The sequence below is a fragment of the Poromitra crassiceps genome, assembly GCF_964638095.1.
Source record: "Poromitra crassiceps genome assembly, chromosome: 11".
NCBI classification, from domain to species: domain Eukaryota; kingdom Metazoa; phylum Chordata; class Actinopteri; order Beryciformes; family Melamphaidae; genus Poromitra; species Poromitra crassiceps.
Window position 1 is genome coordinate 33,982,749 of NC_139643.1, and position 24,918 is coordinate 34,007,666.

The window sequence follows — 24,918 nt, forward strand, 5'->3', positions numbered from 1 at the left end:
TGAGACCAGCATCACTGATGATGTCAGATTTATGACATCACTGGTGATGTCATCAGTGGGATTTATGACATCACCGATGATGTCACAGTGGGATTTATGACATCACTGATGATGTCACAGTGAGATTTATGCCATCACAGTGGGACAATCACAGTGGGACAGAGAAAAAAACTGAGAAACCATTTATATATAGTGTCTGGGCAATGCAATTTCTTTGTAATTGCCTAGTTGGCTGAGACTGCGGCCATTAGCATTGCATTGCTGATGGCTGTGGAACCAAAGCATGTCTGTTGACTGCGGGTTGGTGTGTTTTGTGCGTTTTTAATGACCCCCATACCTTTCATCTTGACTGTGGCAAACGTATTGTTTACCTCCTTGGTTGTAGGCCCCTACCTCAACATGTTGACTGGCTGGCCTGCCGTCTGCATGAGTAACCGCTAGGTGGCAGTCGGGAACAGCTCTGCTTCTCTGCTCGCAGAAAGCGCTGTAGCGGCGGATGTTGATGTACACAAACTGAGGTGGTGGTGGCTGCTAGGTTCATGTTAGTAAGGTAACACTAATAATGGTGTAACGATATTTCTGGTGGGACGTTTTTCCCATTACGCAAAATAATTCGACATGGGAAAGAGAGACAATCGAGTGGTGAGTGGCATTATTTGTAAACGCGAAAAGTATTGACGAAATGTTACGCCGTGCAGCTATTAGCATGCTAACGCTAATGTTAGCAGCCCCAGGCCTTGTTGATACCAGTTATGATCTATTTAGACACATGTTGACAAACTAACGCTACGTTAAATCTTTGGGTAGATAAAATTGACTGATTCCTAGTTAATGTGATTGTGTTCACGTTATAACGTGCTTGGTGCAACGTTTTCTAGGTTGCTTTATTGGCGTTTTGGTTAGCTGTTATCGAGCTTTGGCTAACGCTAAACCGTCACCACTGTAGACTGCCTCCTGCTCAAATTTGTAGAGCTGCCACATGCCTTCTTTTGGTGTTCCAGGCTTACGTCAACCCAATAGCTGCTTCTAGATCCAGGGGGCCCCCATCGAACGCTGGACCAACCATCCAGGATTATCTGAGCAGACCTCGGCCAACATGGTGGGTAATTTACAGCACAAACGAACAGACTGGGCAGTGGGCACCATATTTATTTACATCCCTTCTATAACAGAACATGTCGTGTTCTCGCTTTACCCATCTTCCTTATTTCCTGCTTTTTAGTTTGACCTCGTTTTTCTTCCACATCTTTCATCACATCTAGATGGAACAATGGATGCAGCTAATTTGTTTGAGTTCTCCTCAGTGAAAGGCAACAGCATTAGCTAGGCCCATATGTTCCGCTGTTCTCCGTTCCTCTGCGATCCACTGAATCAGCATCACATGGCATTCCATAGGAAATTGGGGGGGGGGGGGGGGGGCGTAAATATGTTCTCCTACCCATCTACGATCACAGATCCAAAGATAGGATTATAGCTGCTGCGCAGCAATGGGTCGTGGCCCGGCATGACCCACTGCAGACTGGATGCTTGCTGGTGGTGTTTTATGGGACTGGATGCTTGCATGTAAAAACACACACTGCTTCCACTTATATAGGGTGAGCCAGGAAGGATTTATGACATCACAATTGCTCGAGTGACATCACTGATGGCATCACAATTGCTCGAGTGACTGATGACATCACAAATACAACCTAATTGCCCTAGGTAATTAGGGTAATTAAGATGCTCTTTAGGCAGTGCATCAACATTTTGATGCACTGTGGGCTCAAATTTTGACCAATCGAAAATCTGTTACATACTTTTGTGTAGGACAGTCTAACGATGCAGATGCTGAAGTTTGGTGTCGTTTGAAGAAAAAATGTGGGAGGAGTAGGGTTTAATTAGTTTTACAGTTTTTGCAGTTTTGCTGTCTTTAGACTTCATAATTGGCCATAGGTTGCATTGGACAAAAGTTTCTCCTCATTTGGGCGCACATTTCCGTGAAAGTTGCAAAGCCGTAGCACGTACACCTGATTTTTTATGAATTTTCAAAGTTTGAAACTTTAGACGGTCGCTGTAGTGCCACCGTTAGGACTATTGGCGCCAAATTTGCATCAAAGACGTTTGGCATGGGACTGGACCTTTGTGCAAAGTTTGGTTTATTTTCATGCATGGGGAGTCTAACTTCCTGGGAGAAGAAGAATACAGGCAAATACAATAAGTGGGCCTGCCGCTTCGCTGGCCCGGCCACTAATAATCTCCCTACAAGCCAGTAGTATAGGCGGGGGTGTTAAAATGATACTACTGCGTGAAACAACTGCGTTAAAAGCAGTCTTTCCACAGCCTGTGCCGAATTTACAGCAGGGTGTGTTTGATCTTACTATCATCATGGTGCACCGCTTGCACGAGAAAACAACATTGCAATCACACGGATACGGGGGTGATCAAATCCAGCGCACCTGGGAAGCAAGACGGCCAAGGTTCCTCTCGGCACTGTGACATTTCTCCTCTCCTAAATCTGGCACAGGTGGTGGATAGTGTGGTAACCATGGAAACATTACCAAGATTTGGCCTTCAAATAGTCTTTTTCCCAATAGGGTACTTTGAATCACTTTTGATCTGAAGCCCTTTTTCAGTTTTGAGTGTGTAAATTCTGATTCGTTATTGCAGATGATTAATTGTGTGTCTCCTTATCAGGGAAGAGGTGAAAGAGCAGTTGGAGAAGAAGAAGAAGGGCTCCAGAGCCCTTGCTGAATTTGAGGACAAAATGAACGAGGTATGTTTGCATCATTTGTGGACTGTTGACAGTTTTGGCCCTAAATGATCATCAGCAATTTCTTCCCATCTCATTCTATCCAAACTGAAAGTGTCTTAACTCCAGAGAGATGTGGCTGGGGATGATTATGCATGAGTCATACCGAACATGTTCGTTGCATCCATTTTATTGGCACCCAAATCTCTGACTGACTGAAGGTGTAGTTGCAGACAGTAAACAGCTGGGAATAAATTATGTTTGATGAATACTTAAGCTTAACCCATATTTACTTTTTTTCAGAAATGGAAGAAAGAACTGGCAAAAAACCGAGAAAAGATGTTGGGCGACAGAGAGAGGGAGAGAGAGAAAGAGAAAAATAAACTGGCTGATAAAGACAAAAAGATGCCAGATAAAGACAAAAAGATGCCCGAAAAGGAAAAAGACAAGGAGGAAAAGAAAGAGAAAAAAGAGGTATATCTCCCTTATGAAATATCTGAAATGCTGAACCTGTAAACCCCGTCGTCTGTTCTCACTTTGGTTTTGTGTTTGTGTTCAGAAGAAGAGGAAAGAGAAGAAGAAATCCAATAGGGTGAGGAAAGCTCTCCAGTATTTTTGGATGGCCAGCTGCACTGTCATAGCACTGCCTGTCTGAGACGGTCTCATAGACTCCCATTATGCTATTCATGCTATTTCATTATTTCCAATCAGTGAATGACCTCAAGTCTAATGAGCTCTGCTTTCATTGTGTTTGGTCAAGCATTCTTCATCTTCCTCTTCATCGAGTTCTGATTCCTCCAGCAGCTCCTCCTCAGAATCGGAAGATGAGGTAAGTCGTGCACCACTTGAAGGTGTGACACTACTACAAATTGATGCCTTTGTTGCACAGTTTGATGGGGAATTTAGTCAGCATTGAAGCCCTTTGGTCACTGTGTGATGACATTTACACGAGAGAAGTAATGCAGCGCTCCTATACGTTTGACTTTGATTGCATCTGTGTTTGTGTTTACAGGATGAAAAGAAGAGCGTGAAAAAGAAGCGGAAAAGAAAGAAGTCGTCCGCCAGGAAAGCGTCAGACGGCTCAGCAGCAGAATCGGACGCTGACGGCAAGGTTTGTTCATGTTTTCTAATGTAACTTCGCCCTCAGGTCTGAGCCTCTCTCTGCCAACTGCATCATTTTGAAAAACGAGAGATACTTGATGGATAACGGTCGATTCGGGGCGAATCTATGTCAGCGGTGCCCCTGCCTTTTAAGGGCTGATTTTAAACAGCAGGTGACATGTTGAGCCATTTTCAACCCATGAAATGCAGATTTTTTTATCAATTTGGGGTGTCAATATTAACACCAGCATTGATGTGTTCCGTCACAGTACAGTAATATAATTTAGATTACTGCTCAAAAACATGTTTTAGTGTGCAGTACCTCTTTACATAACTAACTTCCCTTGATTCTGTACACCTCAATAGGAGGTAGCTCTGATTAGGGCTGGGTATTGGTTCAAATTTCAAGAATCGATTCGATTCCGATTCACAAGGTTCCGAATCGATTAATCCCGATTCGATTCGATTAATTTCAATATCGATTTGGTTAGTGATACTAAAACATGTTTTTTGAGCTGTAACCTGAATTACATGATTGTCCAGTTATGTAACACAGGGGTTCCGAACCTTTTTTGCGCCAAGGACCGGTAGATACATGGGGGAAAAAAGTTGCGGACCGGTTGTCAATTTTAATGGTTTTAGTTACACATATATTTACTCACCAGGTGGTGACAAAGGGTAAATAACAGCCATTTCATCTGTCAATAAAGACACTTTCACAATTATGCACAGTGCATTGATTTCAGCCTATATAATTTCTAAAAGTAGATATTAATGATGAAACATTTCCATTTATGTAGCCTACAGTATTTATGTTTTTGTTTCAACTACAAACATAAACGTCAACTTGAAACTACCGGTATGTTTCAACTACCACACACAGCCTATAATATTATAGCCTATGTTTATTTTTTATTTTTTTATTTTTTTTAAATAAAAAAATCGATCTCTGGACATATGAATCGATATCAAAGGATTAAAATAAGAATCGATTAAACATCGGAGAATCAAATTTTTTTTAACCCAGCCCTAGCTCTGATAGCAGTCCAAACTCAGGGATTTGTGCCAATATACTGTAGTTCGGTTCTGTTGATCTCCAAGTTCCTTGAAATAACAGCACTGATCTAAACACTGTTGTTTTTCCCCACAAGAAGAAAAAGAGAAGAATCAAGGAGGAAGCAGACAAAGAGAAGGTATTGTACTCTTTTCGGCAACCTTTCCATTCCTTCTTCCTGTCATTGTGATTTTGTTGGAAATACTTCCTCAAATATGAAGTTTAGTGAAATATCATAGTTGGTACACGCCACACCTTGCCCACTTACTTTGCATTGCATGTTAAATCAAACGCAGATGAAGCTCAAATATGAAGAGTTCAATCATAGATGTGCTGTGGACCTTAAGAGTTCAATCATAGATGTGCTGTGAACCTTAAGAGTTAAACCATAGATGTGCTGTGAACCTTAAGAGTTAAATCATAGATGTGCTGTGAACCTTAAGAGTTAAATCATAGATGAGCTTTGAACCTTGTGTCCCCCAGGATGAAAAGAGTCGCAGAAGAAAACGGAAGGCCGAGCGAAGCCATAAGGAGTCGTCCTCAGAGTCCTCGGCTGACTCCGAAGGGGAGGACGCAGTAAGTCTATTGTTAGATTGTTATGGATAGGGATGAACTGCTGAACTGGACTTGGGAAAATATTAACTTTTTCAGCTGTTAAATTGGTTAATAAAACAAAAAACTCAAATATGCTGCTAAAATGTAATTTGTGATATAGCAGTTAAAGGAAGCTGGTGGAAAATGAGATAATTTGGCATAAGTCATGTTTGCAATATTTGAGATATTTTAAAAACGTTTTTTCTTTACTTTCCTTTTCTTTGTATCCGTCACAATTCAGTCAGTGTAGATATTTAACCAGGGGCAAGGGCAAAAATGCCCCAAGAAATCTCACAATGCCTCTAAAAACCATGAACCAGGGGCAAAAATTGCCCCCAAGATTTCAATAATTTTCTTTTCATCAAATTAATTTAATTTCCATTTCCATCTCTAACACACACTCAGCACCGAGCGCCCTTCCTGGCTATTCATTGGCTACTGAGTCACGCATTTTGGACCTCCGCTGATGCCACTCTCGTACTACATTACATTACGTCATTTGGCAGACGCTTTTATCCAAAGCGACTTACAATAACACATTTTTGTCAGCAATAGAGCGATCAACTATGCAACACAGTCTATGACAACTACAACATCTAGATTGCTCTGGACGACTGTAGCCATTATAATAAAGGCTTTTTACATTTTTGTACCTGCAGATGGAGTGCCATGGTTTTTCTTTGGGGGATTCATGGCATTATTTTTTCTAATTTGTTTCTATGTGACTGGCAAGGAATATACCTCCTAGTATAGAGACACTGCGGAGCCCATCATCATTCACAAACCACACCCAAAACGGGGGAAAACAACCCCCCCCCCCCAATCTTGGCATTCTCCTATGTCATGTGTTGCATACAAAGATCATATATACCAGGGGTGCCCAAATTCTTTCCCATGAAGGGCCAAAACTCAATCTGGGTGGAGGGCCGAGGGCCAAAAATAAACAATCTGGAATTACATTAAAATGTATTGTGTTTTATAGAAAATTAACATTCTAAGTCTAAAATAACATTTCAATATAATAATCTACGGTACTTTTTATCTGTTTGGTAATTGTAATAATTTGCAATAGGTTATATATATTTAAAAAAACATCTGCATTTGTGGGGAGCTTAAACATTTAATCAGTAAACACCCAGTTAAAAACAGTTGTATTTTCCACCTTTGTAATCAAGAGAGAAATTTGACTGAATTCACAACTTGAAAAATCCTCAAGGTACTTTGAAAATCAGCTTTATTGTCCATCTTTTGTAAACAATTTGCCATGACAATTTGCAGGGATGCAATCTCAGGAGTGAACACAGTATATCCGCAGCCACATTCAGACACTGTTTCACAAAGTCACCACATGAAAAAGCGTGTCCACCCTTTGCAATCAGTGCAGATATCTGATAACTTGCCCGAGTTGCATTCTGGATTTAAAAAAAAATCGGGGGAGGGGGGGAATTAATTTTTTTTTTTTTTTTTTCCAAAATCTGTGGCGGGCCAAAACAAACGGGCCCCAAATTGGGCACCACTGATATATACGGAAGATGAACACTCCAACTTACTTCCTTGACAGCTAGATCCACATTTTTCTTCTCTGCAATTCTCAATGGCTTCCTTGTTTTGCTCAGGAGAACAAAAAAACTTTAATTGGCGATTTTTTACATTTGTTGTCTGCGCAGCCCACCACACAACAGCTTTTAGCTATGTTTAATTCAAGGAAAATGACGCTGGTGTATGGAAGTGCTGGAGTATGGAGAGCTTTCCCCTGTGATGGGCGTGGCCTATTTCATGCAGTGTCTATGTTTCCTAAGGTATTGTATTCTGTTGCCAACCACTGGGCACCTGTTTTCTTGCCGTGTTCTACCTCCGATCCAAGAAGCGCTCCTTCCTCATTCTTTTTTCAAGCTGTCTTTCCACATATTTCTCTCTTGGGAAATTGCATAACATCACTATTGTTGCAGAAACTTATTTACACACAGATACATTTTGCCAAACAGTTAATCGGAAAATTAAGTTCAGCTGACGTGTTTTGCACCTTTTCACTGGGTTTCTCATAATCAGAATATGCTTTTACCAGTGGTGTTCTAGTTTACTTGTGTTGAGCCAAAGGCAGGTTACTTGAGGAACCAGGGTCCCGTTTCACGTATGTGATCCAGCATAATCTGACGTAGTATCAAATTATCTTCTCAATTGAGCAGTCGGATTTGATTAGTCAATCCAGCATTTAATCATCTCGGATAACCGTGCTCCCGCTCTACTAGGGAGAATAATCGCACACCAAAAACAGGATCACACTCCTTATCCGGAGGCGAGGCGTGGATACCTTTGCAGGATCACGTAACACATTGAAATTGACCAGAGCAACACCTGTTTTAAACCTCATAATGTAACCTGTATACTGCTTTGATTTTTGTGTGTGGTTTCAGTTTACCAAATGGCATTTTTATCACCGGAAGAAGAAAAAAAATAACATCCAGAAACTCCAACACTGACTTTGTGTATCCAAAAGTACAGTAGCTGCTGTTTGTGTGTGAATGCTGTCATGATGTGTGAAGTGGGCTTTACAGTGGTCGTGGCTCTGTGGCTCAGGCTTTCCTCTCTTCTGCTCTCACTACTGCTTTTCCTTCTCCCAGGGTGAAGCCAAGAAGAAGAAGAGAAGCAGTGAGGAGAGGGAGAGAATGACAGTAAGTATCATCTGAATGACCTTTTTAAAGGCATTAACATATTTTCACTTTAGCCTTGAGCAGCTGTCAAATGTAAAAAATGGGGGCTCGTATCAGAAGAAGTTTGAAAGTACAAGTAAGTAATAGAAAGTATTTGGTTTTAAAAATCGGATATGTGTAGGTTCTACTTCTTTTTATTAATTATTTTATTTAATTAAATTTGATAACATACAAGAAAAACATAATAAATCACAAACATTACAAATCCATACATAAACACACTCAGTCAGGAACATAACCCCCCTCCCGGCAGGATCTGATTCTGGGTCAGTCCCCAGAGGCTAAAGAGCTCCAAAAGAGAACCAGAGCTCTGTGACTTTGCTTTTTTGTAAATAAATAATTTTTATACTTTTTAACTTCTAGTTTATTGGTTTTATTATGTTAAAATAGTAATTTTACCACACTGTGTAGGTTCCAGCGTTGGGCAAGTTATTCAGGAAGTGTTAATTGGTTACTTGCTGATAACTCCTTTAAAAAGTAATACAATTACTTTACTTATTACTTGGTTTCAAAAGTAATTTGTTACATTACTCGTTACTTTACTATATTACTTTCGCTACGCCAGTTCTGAAGAAATGACATACAACCTGTTTAACCAGCTCCTTTTACCACTGAATCCACTTTACTGGAACAATAATTAACTTTACCGCACGAGTCAACATTCAGCCAAACTGCATACTTGTTTTTATTTGCCTACCTAATACAAAACAAATTAATTGCCCTCTGGCAACTCAGAAGCCTCACATAGCTAGACCTATCTCCACACTTCATTTTAGCGCAGTGCCAGTGCTGGAGAATGTAATGCAGTAACTTGAAGTTACTTGAATTAGTAACTAATGTACTTTTTGAAAATTGTAGTCCCCTACATTATTAGTTACTGGTAAAAGTAATAAATTAATTAGTAACTAAGTTACTGCCCAACACTGGTAGGTTCTACTTCTAATTGACCCCATTGAACCTATTTTTCTTTGTTGCAGGTTTCTGGCAATTGACTATGTGCACATGGAGAAATTCATGGCTTATGCTTAAACACAATGTTTTGTTAGCAAGTATATGCAAACACAATTTATATGTAAATCTTAGAAAAATGTGTGGCGCATGCCGACTTGTTGCAGTGTAATGTACGCAATACAGCTTGTGTTGCCGTCATGTCAACTTGCCGTGTTTGGCTTCACAGGACAAAGCCAAGAAGAAGAGGAAAAAGAAGCATAAGAAGCACGGGCGGAAGAAGAAGAAGAAGGCAGCATCTCAGTCGGGCTCAGAACTCGACTAAGAGCCATCGCCCTGCGGTTCCCTCGTCCCGTCTGACACTTCACTAGTAGAGTTGTTGCCTTGACTACCAAAAACGTCTCCCATCCATCTTTGGTCATCACACTTCAAATGAGACCTATTTACTTTGAACACGGAGTTCCTGTTTTGCAAAAAGATTTTTTTTTTTTTTTGGAAAATTGCATCCTTCTATGTGGCAACTACACTTCTCATCTTTTCTTTAAGGTATTTTATCTAAGCTCAGTGACAGGACTGATGTGAATTCCAAATCTGCCCTCAGGCTTTGTGTGACCTATCACTCGTAGACTTCATCTACTCACATTTGAAAAGATGAGCAAAAGCAAAATGGCGGATATTTGGACTGAGTTTGAGATCGGTTCCTGTTTTAATTCTCCTGTGTGTAACAGGGATGCAAATTAGTCACCTTTTCCATCCCAAAATAGGACACTTATTGTAAGTGAACGATTTCTCCGTGGTTAATGTCTGCTCTTGTATCAGTCACCTTTTTTCACTTTCCATGAGTTTGCATCCCTGGTGTCAGCAGGCTTTAGGGCCTCAGGGCACATTTGGAAATTCATCAGCAGTCTTCCTCAACGTGGAGATTGGGTCCTGTTCTGCAACACTCTTTTGCACCTTCAGTGTGCTGGTGGCCCTCACAAAGTTTCTCTGCTTTACACATCGTGCAGTTCTAGTGGTCAAGTCGCTAGACAAGGCTTTTGCTAGTGCCTGTGTCATGCATGTCTACTTGATGACCTCTCTGTCTCGCCAGCCTCATATTGAAGTTGGACTTGTGATAAGAACAAATACAAAAATGTGAGCTACATAGTCAACATTTATACGAGGGATAATTGTTCTATTAGAAGAGGAGTTGAGTTTCACTGCAATGTTATGTAAATGTATAAACAATGGGAATTCGTTAATAAAGTATTCTTGTTTTAGTCTTGACCAAAGTTATTCATTTTAGTTAGATCTTCCCCTTGATCCTGGGAATTTTTCCAAGTGAGCTGTCTTTTTTTTGTAGGCAACACCTCATCTGATGGACACCTTTTCCAACTTATATACACAATATCACAAGACTTTCTACAGTATACAATGACAATTTCATATGACCTACAATCCAATACATTCAATGCAGCATTAAATCCCAATGAAGAAGTAATCATTTTGGAATGAGGAAACTTGAGGGAACAAATCTACACAGTTGCACAATGGCCTAACTGCAGACTGTGGTCAGTTGGGCGGTTGCCGCTGTATTCAGATGGCCTTGTGTTGCAATTTGTTTTAATCGTGTGATTTTTTTTTCTCTCCAAATTGTGCACATTAGCATTCACGGTCCTATTGTGCTATCTCACATAAAGGTTGTTCATGAAGAGCCAAGCATGGAGGTTCTTATATGAGACCATGATCAAGGCTACAGTTAGCCATTCTTGGTGTGGTACCATGGCACTTCGGAATGATGCTCTATAGTTAGAGAATTTTAGCAAAATGCTTGGACCATCTGTGAAAAAATTTACTACCAATAGCTTTCTTCACCAATGTGTTCTTATAGGTGTCTAGAATCACCTCTCAATTAGTGCAAACTCAAATCCTCGTGGAAAATCCTGGAGAGCCAATCAAAGTTAAGGTGCCCCGAGGGCTTGGGTGAAAAATATAAAAATTAAAAGTCTAAAATGAACTTGTGGGGTGTCTAACTAGGGGTTTTCATGGGTGCTGAATCCATTCCAAACATTATTTTTGAGTAAAAATGTCTCCCTGACCATATGATATTGGTATATTGGTTATTGTTATGTAAAGCACAGTGTATAATCACCAGGATTTTCCATGAGGATTTGGGTTTGCACTAATTGAGAGGTGATTCTAGACACCTATAAGAACACATTGGTGAAGAAAGCTATTGGTAGTACATTTTTTCACAGATGGTCCAAGCATTTTGCTAAAATTCTCTAACTACTAAAGCAGGGGTGTCCTCTCAATTTCATCCCAGGCCACATCAGCATTATGGTTGCCCTCAAAGGTCCGGCTGTAAATCTAAGACGATATAAATGTATCTAAAAAGTTGTACTTCCTTATTATGGTGAGTGGGAGGGCTAAACCTGCAAAATAAAAAACTGCTTTCTGTGAGTTACCCTGTGTGATGTGAAACACATGACAGGAAGCCATTTGAGTCACTCCAAAACACCAACCGGGTTGATGGTAAGTAACAAAATCTGAGATTTCTTCGCAAATCTTTTCCCATCATGTTGAGTCACCAGATGCTTTACAAATACAATTTAATATTACTATTGGGTTGGACTATACAGGTTGGATTGAGAGAAGAAAAAAAATCAGTGCAAGCTCAACTGAACATTTGAAAGTGCAAGTTAACAGCAACACTTCCACAGAAGTGAAAGTAAAAGTTCCAGATTTCATCTTAGCAAATCTGATTGCATCAGGGCATTGTTCTTTCTAACACAATACTTTCTTATGCAGGTTTAGTATAGCTGGATAAAATTAGTGTATTAATAATAACCAGTGTTGGGCAAGTTATTTCCAAAATGTAATCGACTACACTACATATTACTAGTTACTTTCATTTGAAAGTAATAAGTTACAAATTGAGTTACATTGTTTTAAATCAAAGCACATTTAAATAAGGATAGCTACAATCATTTCCTAATAAAATTGTGTGTTTTTATGCAAATAACCACTATAGATGTTACTTTTGTAATGAGTTACCCCCAGCACTGTTAATAACCCACTCTCTCCCTAGATGTTGAGGATCACTGTGTGGCTGTTTGTGGCAGTGGTCGGGTGGGGTGTTGTGTCCTGTACCATCACATGTCCTGATGGGAGTCACTGCTCTGAATCCTCTACATGCTGTAAGACCCAGGATGGCTACGGCTGCTGCATATATCCAAACGTGAGTCACCAAATGGATCCATGATTTCGGTCTGGAGTTGTGAATATGCAGAAATAGGGGTGCCTACCGGTATGTTACTCGTGGTCCAGTGTTGTAGTCAAGTCACATCTCCAACTTCCGAATCTGAATATCTGAATGCTCAATTCCATGTGTGTGTGTGTGTGTGTGTGTGTGTGTGTGTGGGTATGGGTATGGGTGTGTGCATGTGCGTGCATGTCTGTTCTCAGGCAATGTGCTGTGCTGACATGGTCCACTGTTGCCCGTCAGGGTATCGTTGTAACCCGGTCACCAATAACTGTCACAAGCGGGACCAGCCGTGGATGAACGTACCCATGCTTGGCAAAGTGGCTGCGGAGGCACCGAGCACTCCTGTCCTCCCTGACTCTCCCCTGCAGGAGAGAATCTCAGACCGCAGCCTGGTCCCAGACCGAGCCCAGGAGGCAGACAGCTCTGTGGTCTGGTGTGACGACTACCACGCCTACTACTGTCCTGATGGCACTACCTGCTGCAGACACCCAGATGGTGGTGCCTGGTTCTGCTGTCCACATGGCTATCCCTGTGACCTCTCTTACACGCACTGTGTGAGGGGAGGCCTGCCGTACCCCTTCAGCCAGAGACAGGCTCTCCCTTCAGTCCCTGCCTCGCACATCTCCACCCTGGAGGACAAAGACAGAATGCAGGAGGTAGGCTACGACATGCAGGTCTGAGCTATGGCCATCTGTAGTTAGCTATAGGCTATGTACCTTTAAATCAAGTGGTAAGATCACTTGATTTCTTTTACTTGATCATTACATCTGTTAGAATATATTATTTCATTCTCAAATTAAGTAGATACTGTCATAGCCACAGAGTATGATACTCAGCTGCTTGTATTGATTGTTTTCAGACACCTATGACAGCTCTAACAGAGAGCAGTGAATGGCAGGAGATGGCAGCTAATGGGCCAGAGTTCACTCGCTGTGATGCCAAGTCCTACTGCCCAGCAGGGAAGACCTGCTGCAAGAACCCCAAAGGAAAGTGGAACTGCTGTCCCTACCCACTGGTAAGACCTGGAATGGATACTAGTCGCCGTGAAATACAGGAAATTGGACCTATCAATGCTGTTTAAATTAGGTTGACAATATATTTTGTATTCTATCTGACATAATTGTACTATAGATATGAATATAATAAGACGAGGATATCTAGAAACCTTAGTAAAGGTAATAAGAGAAAGATAGCCATAGAGGGGTGTGTATGCACACAAACATTAGCTGTTCAACATTTAACTTATTGTGTGTCCACACAACACATATTGGTGCAGAAAAGTGACTGCAGCAATGATAAACCAGGAAGCTTTTGTCCTAACGCCAAGCTCTGTCTCTATTGGTTCTCAGGGCCAGTGTTGCTCAGATGGCAGGCACTGCTGTGAGTATGGCTATACCTGCGACCCGTCCTGCATGATCTGCAGGTCTTTGTACTCTCAGATCCCCTCAGGAGCACAGGAGGCCGCCAAACAAGACTGAGGACCTCTTGTTAATATTTGTTTTTGTTGTTGACGTATAAAACATTTTCACAATCTTTTGTAGTAAAATAGAAAAATGTGGCATTTGAGGAATGATGGAAAAAATGATTTAATATAAGCATACCGTCATATTCATACTTTCTTTCGACTCATTACTAGTAATATAGACCATCATTACTGCAAATATACAGTATATCTGCCACTAAGATTCAGTTGAACTTGTGTTTTCTTTCCTCAATTTGTAATTTTGATTTTTGAAGAGTAATAAATAAACACTTGATAACAACAACAAAACAATCACAAAGACAGCAGAGGTGTTACAGAGGTAAACAGGGGATAACAAAGTCACGAGTTTAGGCCAGTCAGGTCACAGTTGGTTGGGGGTCCAGTGTTGGGGAAAAAAAGGAATCTTCTTAATCACTTCGATCACCTAGGCTTGGACCACTCAGAGGACCATACAGAGGACTTGAAACACCATTGGGTTTGCATAAAATCAGATAATATTTGCTCAGTTGATAAGAAAACATGTTTAATGACTTTGTTTTCTTGTAATTGTATACCTTTTAAAGTTGGGAGTTAAAGTTGAGATCGGAATCAATAATAACGCCAAGATTTTTAACTTGATCCTTTGGCTTCAGGGATAGAGAGTGCAGTGATTTTAAGCCTTTGTTCTTTGGGACCGAAGACGATCACCTGTGTTTTGTCTTTGTTTAGCTGGAGGACATTTTGGCACATCCAGTCATAAAAGGTCTTGTGATCAAAAACAACAATAATGTAAATATGAGAGACGAGACGGGGGTGAGAGAGAAATAATGGTATCAAAGGTTAATGTCACCAAGTCAAGTCTTTTGTTTGAACTGTGAGGTGAATGATTGAAGCAAGTGTATGGCCACAGGGCGTGGGTGTGCCGTGAGAACTAGTCCCACAAGCTTCACTGTCCTAAGTTGACGTTGAGCGATGACTATACAAACAGAGGCATGAGACAAAGTTTTACTTCCTGATTATGGTGAGAGGGAGGGCTAAACCTGCAATATAAAGAGCAGTGCTTTGTGTGAGTTACCCTGTGTGATGTGAAACACATGACAGGAAGCCATTGAGTCACTCCAAAACACCAACCGGGTTCAAGGTAAGTGACAAAATCTGAGATTTCTTATTAAAAACAAAACCCATCATGTTGAGCCACCAGTGATAAAGGTCTGATATGCTTTACAAATACAATTTAATATGACTATTGGGTTGGATTATACAGGTTGGATTGAGAGAAGGGGAAAAAAATCAGTGCAAGCTCAACTGAACATTTGAAAGTGGAAGTTAACAGCAACACTTCCACAGAAGTGAAAGTAAAAGTTACAGATTTCATCTGGTAGCAAATCTGACTGCATCTATCAGGGCATTGTTCTTTTCTAACACAATATTTTCTTATGCCGGTTTAGCTGGATCAAATGAGTATATTAATAAACCACTCTCTCCCTAGATGTTGAGGATAACTGTGTGGCTGTTTGTGGGAGTGGTGGGGTGGGCTGTTGTGGCGGACTGCAGCCTGGTCCCAGACAGAGCCCAGGAGACAGACAGCTCTGTGATCTGGTGTGACCACTACACCCACTGTCCTGATGGCACTTCCTGCTGCAGACACCCAAAAGGTGTCTGGTTCTGCTGTCCCTACGCATATGTGAGTTGACATATTGTCCTGTGTGTTGAGACTTGTGACTCCATGGTCTAATTAACCCTGTTATCTACTGTACCATTGGCATTGTTAGCTCAAAGCTGATTCAAAAATTACTGCAACATTAATAATATACAACAGAATCTATCGGTATTCAAAGTACTATATTCAAATTGACAATTTTGGCCAACTCACTAAACGCACATATTATTCTATTAATCATTCTATTGCCAATGAAACAATGCAAGACAGACACGTCTTTTGTAATTATGTGCATGTAATGCATCCATGTATCATACTTCATTGCTTTTTGTGAATTGCTATATTGATTGTCCCCATGCTGTCTGTGCCTTGTAGGGCAGGTGTTGTCTGGATGGCTTCCACTGCTGTCCATATGGCTATGACTGTGACCTCACTTACCAGCACTGTGTGAGGGGAGGCCTGCCGTACCCCTTCAGCCAGAGACAGGCTCTCCCTTCAGTCCCTGCCACGCACATCTCCACCCTGGAGGACAAAGACAGAATGCAGGAGGTAGGCTATCTGTTAGATATATATTATTTCATTCTCAAATTAGCTTATTCATACTTAAATAGAGACAAACATGGGGGAGTGAATCCTGGGTTTAAAATTGATTATACCTTTTTTTCTTTTAATCATTTCTAAATATTAGAGCAACATGAACCTATAATGAATCTATCTATCTATCTATCTATCTATCTATCTATCTATCTATCTATCTATCTATCTATCTATCTATCTATCTATCTATCTATCTATCTATCTATCTATCTATCTATCTATCTATCTACTGTATCTATCTATCTATGAAAGGTTTTACCTAATAATAATAAGTAGATACTGTCATAGCCACAGAGTATGACACTCAGCTGCTTATATTGATTGTTTTCAGACACCTATGACAGCTGTAACAGAGAGCAGTGACTGGCAGGAAATGGCAGCTAATGGTCCAGAGCCCATTCGCTGTGATGCCAAGTCCTACTGCCCAGCAGGGAAGACCTGCTGCAAGAACCTCAAAGGGAAGTGGAACTGCTGTCCCTACCCACTGGTAAGACCTGGAATGGATACTAGCCATTTTAAATTAGGTTGACAGTATATTTTCGTATTCTATCTGACATAATTGTACTATATGAATATAATAAGATCTTAAAGTAGAAACTTTAGTAAAGGTAATAAGAGAAAGATAGCCGTAGATGGGTGTCTATGCACACAAACATTAAGTCCTTATGGATGAGCATTCTCTCATCTGCTGCATGTCATCCAGTCTGCTTAAAACAGTGCATAGCTAAAATGAAGGAATTCAAAGCATTTACTGTATTATCCTCACTCCTTATCTATTAGAATACAGTAGCAGCAATGATTAGAGATGACATTAGTAGACATGTCCTTAATGTTACTGCACCAAAAAAATAAAGATTGTTCTGTTCACAAGTCCCAAACCTTCAAGTCTCAAGTCTTTGAGGACGAGTCTCAAGTCAAGTCTCAAGTCACTGTGTGTGTGACTTAAGTGTGACTCAAGTCCCAAGTCTCAAGTGCACGTCCCCATCTCTGGTGTGTCACACAAACATTAGCTGTTCATTTAACTTTTTGTGTGTCCACACAACACATATTGGTGCAGAAAAGTGACTGCAGCAATGCTAAACTAGGAAACTTTTGTTCTAACGCCAAGCTCTGTCTGTATTGGTTCTCAGGGCCAGTGTTGCTTAGATGGCAGGCACTGCTGTGGGTATGGCGATACCTGCAACCCAACCTCCATGACCTGCGGGTCTTCGTACTCTCAGATCCCCTCAGGAGCACAGGAGCCCGCCAAACAAGACTGAGGACATCTCAATATTTCTGCATCTTGACAATATCATGATCATCATCATAATTTTGTTTCGGAATTGTTTTGTGTATTGCAAATAAAATCTAACAAAGCATCATATAGGCCGACTCTCATTTACTTCTGACTTACAGAGTAGGCTACTGGGCCTAGCAGTGCTATAGTAAAGGTTTATGCAACAAGGATGCTCACATATCTGAGTTGACGGACACTTTTGGAAACAGCCAACAGATCTGATCAAATTGTTTGTTTTTGTTGTTGACATATTTATAAAACATTTGCACAATCTTTTGTAGTAAACTAGACAAATGTGGCATTTGAGGAATGATGGAAAAAATGATTTAATATAAGCATACAATCATATTCATGCTTTCTTTCCACCCATTAATGTAATATAGACCATCATTACTGCAAATATACAGTATATCTGCCACTAAGATTCAGTTGAACTTGTGCTTTTTTCCCCCTCAATTTGTAATTTTTATTTTTGAAGAGTAATAAACAAACACTTGATAACAACAACGACAAAAACAAAATCACAAAGACAGCAGTGAGCCCTGTAGCCTGTACTACGAAGCTAGTTTAATGCCTTATCCGAGTAAGTTTGAGTTTAAACCTGGTTTAGCCGTACTACAAAGCAAGTTAACTTTCAATCACCATGGCAACTGACGCTGCAAAGCTAACCTGGTCGCGACCAGGTTAGCTTCAGAGGATAAGATCAAAATCCATGACAGACCCATATAATCGGCTCTCTGGAGTCACTCACCGTTCATATAAGATCGCCATATGAAAAATAGATTGCAGTCAACTGAGAATATAACAAGAAAAACATTTGTGGCTCTGTAGGCTACATAATTAAATTAAGCCTACTTACCACTTTATGTCTTAACAGCTCAACTATGCGTGGAGAAATATGATCACTATTAATCACCGCAGCGCATATCATAGGCTAAACGGAGCCTCAAATGGAGTGAGGGTGATATTCTCCTACATGCCAGAAAAGCCTATAGATGGGATAAATATGGGATAGCCCCAATACTAAATATGCAGGCTTCTTGCATGTTTCAGCTGGAACTGTGTCCTGTAGGCTGTATGCCAATATATGAGCAAAAATAGGCTAGTTTTTATCAATGAAAAGTATGCCCGCATCGTCTTAATTCAGTCCAGCAGTTTTCTCTTTTATATTAGGATATCATTAGGCCTATATATGAATTATTCGATCAGTGCAACCACACACACATAATGAGTGATAGAGATCATTATTCATTGAGCATGCTTTCTAAATCTATGGTCTAAATAGGCTTACAGATTGTGGAAATTTATAGACTGAGATTACACATTTAATGTACATTTACACTCGCACAAGCTGTAGGAGACAGAAATCGCTGATCAAAATAAATCAAATGACTGATGTGAATACAAGCGGCAGCTTTAGACAGTCCTTCCCCCAACTATATCCAACGCGGATTTTCATTCTGCCATAGGTTACATTAAATATCCGCTAAAATCTCTGATCCCACTGTGGCTGCGCTTTTTCATTCAATGAGGAAATGGGTGTGGGCGTGGATCAACTCAGCTGTTCATAATGTGATTGGCTGGCGCACCTCTTTCGCGTGGACGCGCGCCTGTGCACGCGCGAAAAACGTGCGCGTGCACAGGCAGATCCCAGGTCCACTTACACAGTAGAAAACCAGCGTCGTAGTATCAGTTAACTAGATAGCTTTGATCCTGTTCAGTCAAACCAGATCAAAGGGACTTATCGCGGATCTGTTAAACTAGTTTCGTAATACAGGGCTCTGTACTACGAAGCTAGTTTAACAGATCCGCGATAAGTCCCTTTGATCTGGTTTGACTGAACAGGATCAAAGCTATCTAGTTAACTGATACTACGACGCTGGTTTTCTACTAGGTAAGTGGACCTGGGATCTGCCTGTGCACGCGCACGTTTTTCGCTCGTGCACAGGCGCGCGTCCACGCGAAAGAGGTGCGCTAGCCAATCACATTATGAACAGCTGAGTTGATCCACGCCCACACCCATTTCCTCGTTCAATGAAGCGCAGTGCATGATCAGAGTTTTAGCGGATATTTAATGTATCCGCGATTTAATGTCAGAATGAAAATCCGCGTTGGATAGTCTGCTGAAGGGCTGTCTAAAGCAGCAGCTTGTATTCACATCAGTCATTTGATTTACTTTGATCAGCGATTTCTGTCTGATACAGCAGCAACAAATGTAAATGTGTAATCTCAGTCTATACATTTCCACAATCTGTAAGCCTATTTAGACCATAGATTTAGAAACGCATGCCCAATGAATAATGATCTCTATCACTCATGTGTGTGGTTGCACTGATCGAATAATTCATATATAAAATAGCCTAGTATAAAGCCTAATAGCCTACTATAAAAGATAAAACTGCTGAACTGAATTGAGACGATGCGGGCATAGTTATCATTGATAAAAACTAGCCTATTTTTGCTCATATATTGGCATACAGCCTACAGGACACAGTTCCAGCTGAAAGATGCAAGAATAGCCTGCATATTTAGTATTGGGGCTATCCCATTTATCCCATATCTATATTATATGTATAGGCTTTTCTGGCATGTAGGAGAATATCACCCTCACTCCATTTGAGGGTCCGTTCATGATATGCGCGCGGTGATTAATAGTGATAATATTTCTCCACGCATCGTTGAGCTGTTAAGACATAAAGTGGTAAGTAGGCTTAATTTAATTATGTAGCCTACAGAGCCACGAATGTTTTGCTTGTTCTATTCTCAGTTGACTGCAATCTATTTTTCATATGGCGATCTTATGAATGGTGAGTGACTCCAGAGAGCCGATTATATGGGTCTCTCATGGATTTTGATCTTATCCTCTGAAGCTAACCTGGTCGCGACCAGGTTAGCTTTGCAGCGTCAGTTGCCATGGTGATTGAAAGTTAACTTGCTTTGTAATACGGCTAAACCAGGTTTAAACTCAAACTTACTCGGATAAGGCATTAAACTAGTTTCGTAGTACAGGCTACAGAGGTGTTACAGAGGTAAGCAGGGGATAACAAATTCACAGGTTTAGGCCAGTCAGGTCACAGTTGGTTGGGGGTCCAGTCTTGGAAAAAAATTAATTTCAGTTTCAGTTTCCAGTTCGATCACCTACTGTAGGCTTGGACCACTCAGAATGCTCCTCGTATAGCTCCACAAGGTGGCAGCCTTCTCCATCACCAACATGTCTAGGAAATGTGTGTGTGTGTGTGTGTGTGTGTGTGTGTGTGTGTGTGTGTGTGTGTGTGTGTGTGTGTGTGTGTGTGTGTGTGTGTGTGTGTGTGTGTGTGTGTGTGTGTGTGTGTGTGTGTGTGTGTGTGTGTGTGTGTGTGTGTGTGTGTGTGTGTGTGCCTGCCAAGGAAATTTGAGGCACTGAAATGTTTCAGTCTGTTGTCTCATGCAGACTGGACTTTGAGAATCACTGGGTTACAGATATTATAACCACTCATCTAGGTAAATTTCAGACTTGAAAGCAGTGTCCTGTCTTGTCGTGTCTTAGGTGAAATGCAAATGAACTATAGTCATATCTGGGGTCGGCAGCCTTTTTGATATGAAGTGCCATTTTCAAACGTGCTTGTCAATCAGTGTGCCTGAGGTTTTTTAGCTGCAGGAACTGACTGTTTGTCTTTCATGCCGACATTTTCATCTGCTCTCTGCTGCTTTGGAATGTATGGAATGCAAAGAGGCTAACCCAATCAGAGGTAGAGTAGCGTGGGCCACTACCGTAAATATCCTAAATACCAGGCTGCACAACCTCAAATGGGTGTGAAATAGATTTAGTTGGCATTTCAACATTTGTACAAAAAAGTTTAATTGCTCTTCCACTGGTTAACACATGGCCTTTGCGTGCCAGAGTGGAATAGGTTGCTGACTGCTGGCCATATGATCAAATGTTTCATGTCCTCTTTAAATCCCAATGAAGAAGTTATCATTTTGGAATGAGGAAACTTGAGGGAACTATTCTACACAGTTGAAACCGATGGCTTCTCTAAAACTAAAGACTGTGGTCAGTTGGGCGGCTGAAGCTGTATTCAGACGACCTTTTGTTGCAAATTGTTTTAATCTTGTGATTTTTTCTTTCTTTCTTAGAATCGTGCACATTAGCATTCACGGTCCTATTGTGCTATCTCACATAAAGGTTGTTCATGAAGAGCCAAGCATGGAGGTTCTTATATGAGACCATGACCAAGGCTACAGTGTGAAAGATGAGTTATTATACTTTGCAAGTTACCCATTCTTGGCAGTGTTGGGAGGGTTACTTTTAAAATGTATTCCACTACACTTGCTTAGTTGGGAATGACCTTGTTACTGTCTTCAGAGAAAAGGTTATGCAAGTATGTAAACACAAATGTGGTACAGTATGTTTTGACCTGCAACTGATACTGTTTAAAGAAAAATGAAATCCACCAGAGAACAAAGTCTTCAGTTTTGCTTTAGGCCTACTCCTTCTTTAATTTCCACAGCATCAGTTAACCACAGCAAACAGCATCAAGTTAATGTAAAAAAGAGAGAAAAAAACAGCAAAGTGGATTTTATCTCTTCAAGATGGCAACATATTATATGAAGACTTGTCTTTTTAAACTATGCTCCCAGTCCCAGACATAGGGGATTTTGTTTTTATTTTACATTTGTATTTATTTTTTATTTTTTATATATATATATATATATTTTTAGATTATGTTAAACATGTCGGGAGGCACGCATGCACGCACACAACTGCTTCATATGAATTTTAGAGCAAATAAAACACAACAAACAAAAGTATTCCCTTCAAGTAATCTATTAAAATTAATTTAAACTGTAACTGTAATGGAATTACAGTTAGGCCTAATCATATTTTACTGTATTCTGAAGACATGTATTCAGTTACCAACTCTGATTCTTGGTGTGGTACCGTGGCACTTCTGAATGATGCTATAAAAGGTCTTGTGATCAAAACAACAATGTAAGTGAGATATGGGGGTGAGAGAGAAGTCAAGTATTTAGTTTGAACTGTGAGGTGAATGCTTGAAGCCTGTGTACAGCGGAGCCTCACACAATCCTTATCAAAAATGCCTAAATGGCCATGGGGCGTGGTCCCACAAACTTCACTGTCCTAAGTTGACATTGAGCGCTGACAGAGGCACGAGACAAAGTTTTACTTCCTGATTATGGTGAGTCGGAGGGCTAAACCTGCAATATAAAGAGCAGTGCTTTGTGTGAGTTACCCTGTGTGATGGGAAACACATGTCAGGAAGTCATTGCGCCACTCCAAAACACCAACCGGGTTCAAGGTAAGTGACAAAATCAGAGATTTCTCAGTTGAGTCAGCAGTGATATAGGTCTGATATGCTTTACAAATACAATGTAATATTACTATTGGCTTGGATTATACAGGTTGGATTGAGAGAAGAAAAAAAATCAGTGCAAGCTCAACTGAACATTTGAAAGTGCAAGTTAACAGCAACACTTTCACAGAAGTGAAATAAAGTTCCAGATTTCATCTGGTAGCAAATCTGACTGCATCTATCAGGGCATTGTTCTTTCACAATACTGTCTTATGCAGGTTTAGCTGGATCAAAGGAGTGTATTAATAACCCACTCTCTCCATAGATGTTGAGGATCACTGTGTGGCTGTTTGTGGGAGTGGTGGGGTGGGCTGTTGTGTCCTGTACCATCACATGTCCTGATGGGAGTCACTGCCCTGATTTCAATACCTGCTGCAAGGCCCATGATGGCTACTCCTGCTGCCAAGCTCCAAACGTGAGTCACAAAACGCACAGGGGAAGGGGGGGGGGGGGGGGGGGGGGAAAGAAATAGAGGTGCCTTACCCATGTGGGCCCATGCACCCTAACTCTGTGTAGGTGTGTGTTTGTGTGTGTGTTTGTCCAGGCAATAGGTGCACTGGTTTTACATGATCATTACATCTGTTAGAATATAGAATTTTATTCTCAAATTAGCTTACTAATACCTAAATAGAGACAAACATGGGGGAGTGAATCCTGGGTTTAAAATGGATTACCTTTTTATCATTTCTAAATATTGGAGCAAAATTAACCTATAATGAATGAATGAATGAATGAATGAATGAATGAATGTATGAATGTATGTATGAATGAATGAATGTATGTATGTATGTATGTATGTATGTATGTATGTATGTATGTATGTATGTATGTATGTATGTATGTATGTATCTATGTATCTATCTATCTATCTATCTATCTATCTATCTATCTATCTATCTATCTATCTATCTACTCTATCTATAGTATATATCTATCTATCTATCTATCTATCTATCTATCTATCTATCTATCTATCTATCTATCTATCTATCTATCTATCTATAGTATCTAACTATCTATCTATCTATCTATCTATCTATCTATCTATCTATCTATCTATCTATCTATCTATCTATCTATCTATCTATCTATCTATCTATCTATGAAAGGTTTTACCTAATATTAATACTGTCATAGCCACAGAGTATGACATTCAGCTGCTTGTATTGATTGTTTTCAGACACCTATGACAGCTCTAACAGAGAGCGGTGAATGGCAGCGAATGGCAGCACAGCCCATTCGCTGTGATGCCACGACCCACTGCCCAGCAGCGACTACCTGCTGCAAGACTCCTGAAGGAAACTGGGGCTGCTGTCCCTACCAACTGGTAAGATCTGGCATATATACTAGCCATTGTGAAATACAGGAAATTAGACCTATCAATGCAGTTTAAATTAGGTTGACAATAATTTTTTTTTTTCTATCTGACATAATTGTACTATAGATATGAATATAATAAGACAAGGATATCTAGAAACTTTAGTAAAGGTAATAAGAGAAAGATAGCCATAGAGGGGTGTGTATGCACACAAACATTAGCTGTTCAACATTTAACTTATTGTGTGTCCACACAACACATATTGGTGCAGAAAAGTGACTGCAGCAATGATAAACTAGGAAACGTTTGTTTTAACGCCAAGCTCTGTCTCTATTGGTTCTTAGGGCCAGTGTTGCTCAGATGGCCTGAACTGCTGTAAGTATGGCTATACCTGCAACCCATACTCCATGACCTGCGGGTCTTCGTACTCTCAGATCCCCTCAGGAGCACAGGAGGCCGCCAAACAAGACTGAGGACATCTCGTTCATATTTTTGCATCTTGACAATTATCGTGATCATCATCATCATTTTGATTCTGAATTGTTTTGTGTATTGCAAATAAAATCTAACAAAGCATCATATAGGCCTACTCTCATTTACTTCTGACTTACAGAGTAGGCTACTGGGCCTAGCAGTGCTATAGTAAAGGTTTATGCAACAAGGATGCTCACATATCTGAGTTGACGGACACTTTTGGAAACAGCCAAGAGATATGAGATTCAGATCTGATTAAATTGATTTTTTCCGTTGTTGACGTATAAAACATTTGCACAATATTTTGTAATAAAATAGAAAAATGTGGCATTTGAGGAATGATGGAAAAAAATACCATACCATCATATTCATGCTTTCTTTCCACTCATCA

The 24,918-nt window shown here is 40.4% G+C and overlaps 3 protein-coding genes across 5 annotated transcripts; all 3 read left to right on the top strand.

The window, feature by feature from the left end:
* The first annotated feature begins 503 nt into the window (after positions 1-503).
* On the top strand, positions 504-10,403 carry fam133b (family with sequence similarity 133 member B). Of its 3 annotated transcripts, none has more exons than XM_083646921.1 (11): positions 504-642; positions 1,002-1,099; positions 2,677-2,755; positions 3,035-3,205; positions 3,291-3,323; positions 3,492-3,560; positions 3,744-3,842; positions 4,984-5,025; positions 5,370-5,462; positions 8,102-8,152; positions 9,369-10,403. In XM_083646921.1, exons 1-11 carry the CDS (start codon positions 619-621, stop codon positions 9,462-9,464), a joined length of 855 nt encoding a protein of 284 aa, XP_083503047.1. In that variant the 5' UTR covers positions 504-618; the 3' UTR covers positions 9,465-10,403. The 3 variants fall into 3 exon arrangements, with proteins under 3 accessions (XP_083503047.1, XP_083503048.1, XP_083503049.1); XM_083646922.1 differs by having other exon boundaries at positions 4,987-5,025; XM_083646923.1 differs by having other exon boundaries at positions 3,294-3,323.
* A 1,216-nt stretch (positions 10,404-11,619) lies between these two features.
* LOC310784977 (progranulin-like) lies at positions 11,620-17,468 on the top strand. Its single transcript, XM_083645990.1, has 8 exons — positions 11,620-11,653; positions 12,210-12,359; positions 12,587-13,042; positions 13,246-13,401; positions 15,338-15,532; positions 15,884-16,057; positions 16,437-16,592; positions 17,236-17,468. Exons 1-8 carry the CDS (start codon positions 11,651-11,653, stop codon positions 17,362-17,364), a joined length of 1,419 nt encoding a protein of 472 aa, XP_083502116.1. The 5' UTR covers positions 11,620-11,650; the 3' UTR covers positions 17,365-17,468.
* A 5,074-nt stretch (positions 17,469-22,542) lies between these two features.
* On the top strand, positions 22,543-24,626 carry LOC310784789 (uncharacterized protein). The gene is made up of 4 exons (XM_083645836.1): positions 22,543-22,681; positions 23,001-23,150; positions 23,916-24,062; positions 24,398-24,626. Exons 2-4 carry the CDS (start codon positions 23,001-23,003, stop codon positions 24,524-24,526), a joined length of 426 nt encoding a protein of 141 aa, XP_083501962.1. The 5' UTR covers positions 22,543-22,681; the 3' UTR covers positions 24,527-24,626.
* The last annotated feature ends 292 nt before the right edge of the window (positions 24,627-24,918 follow it).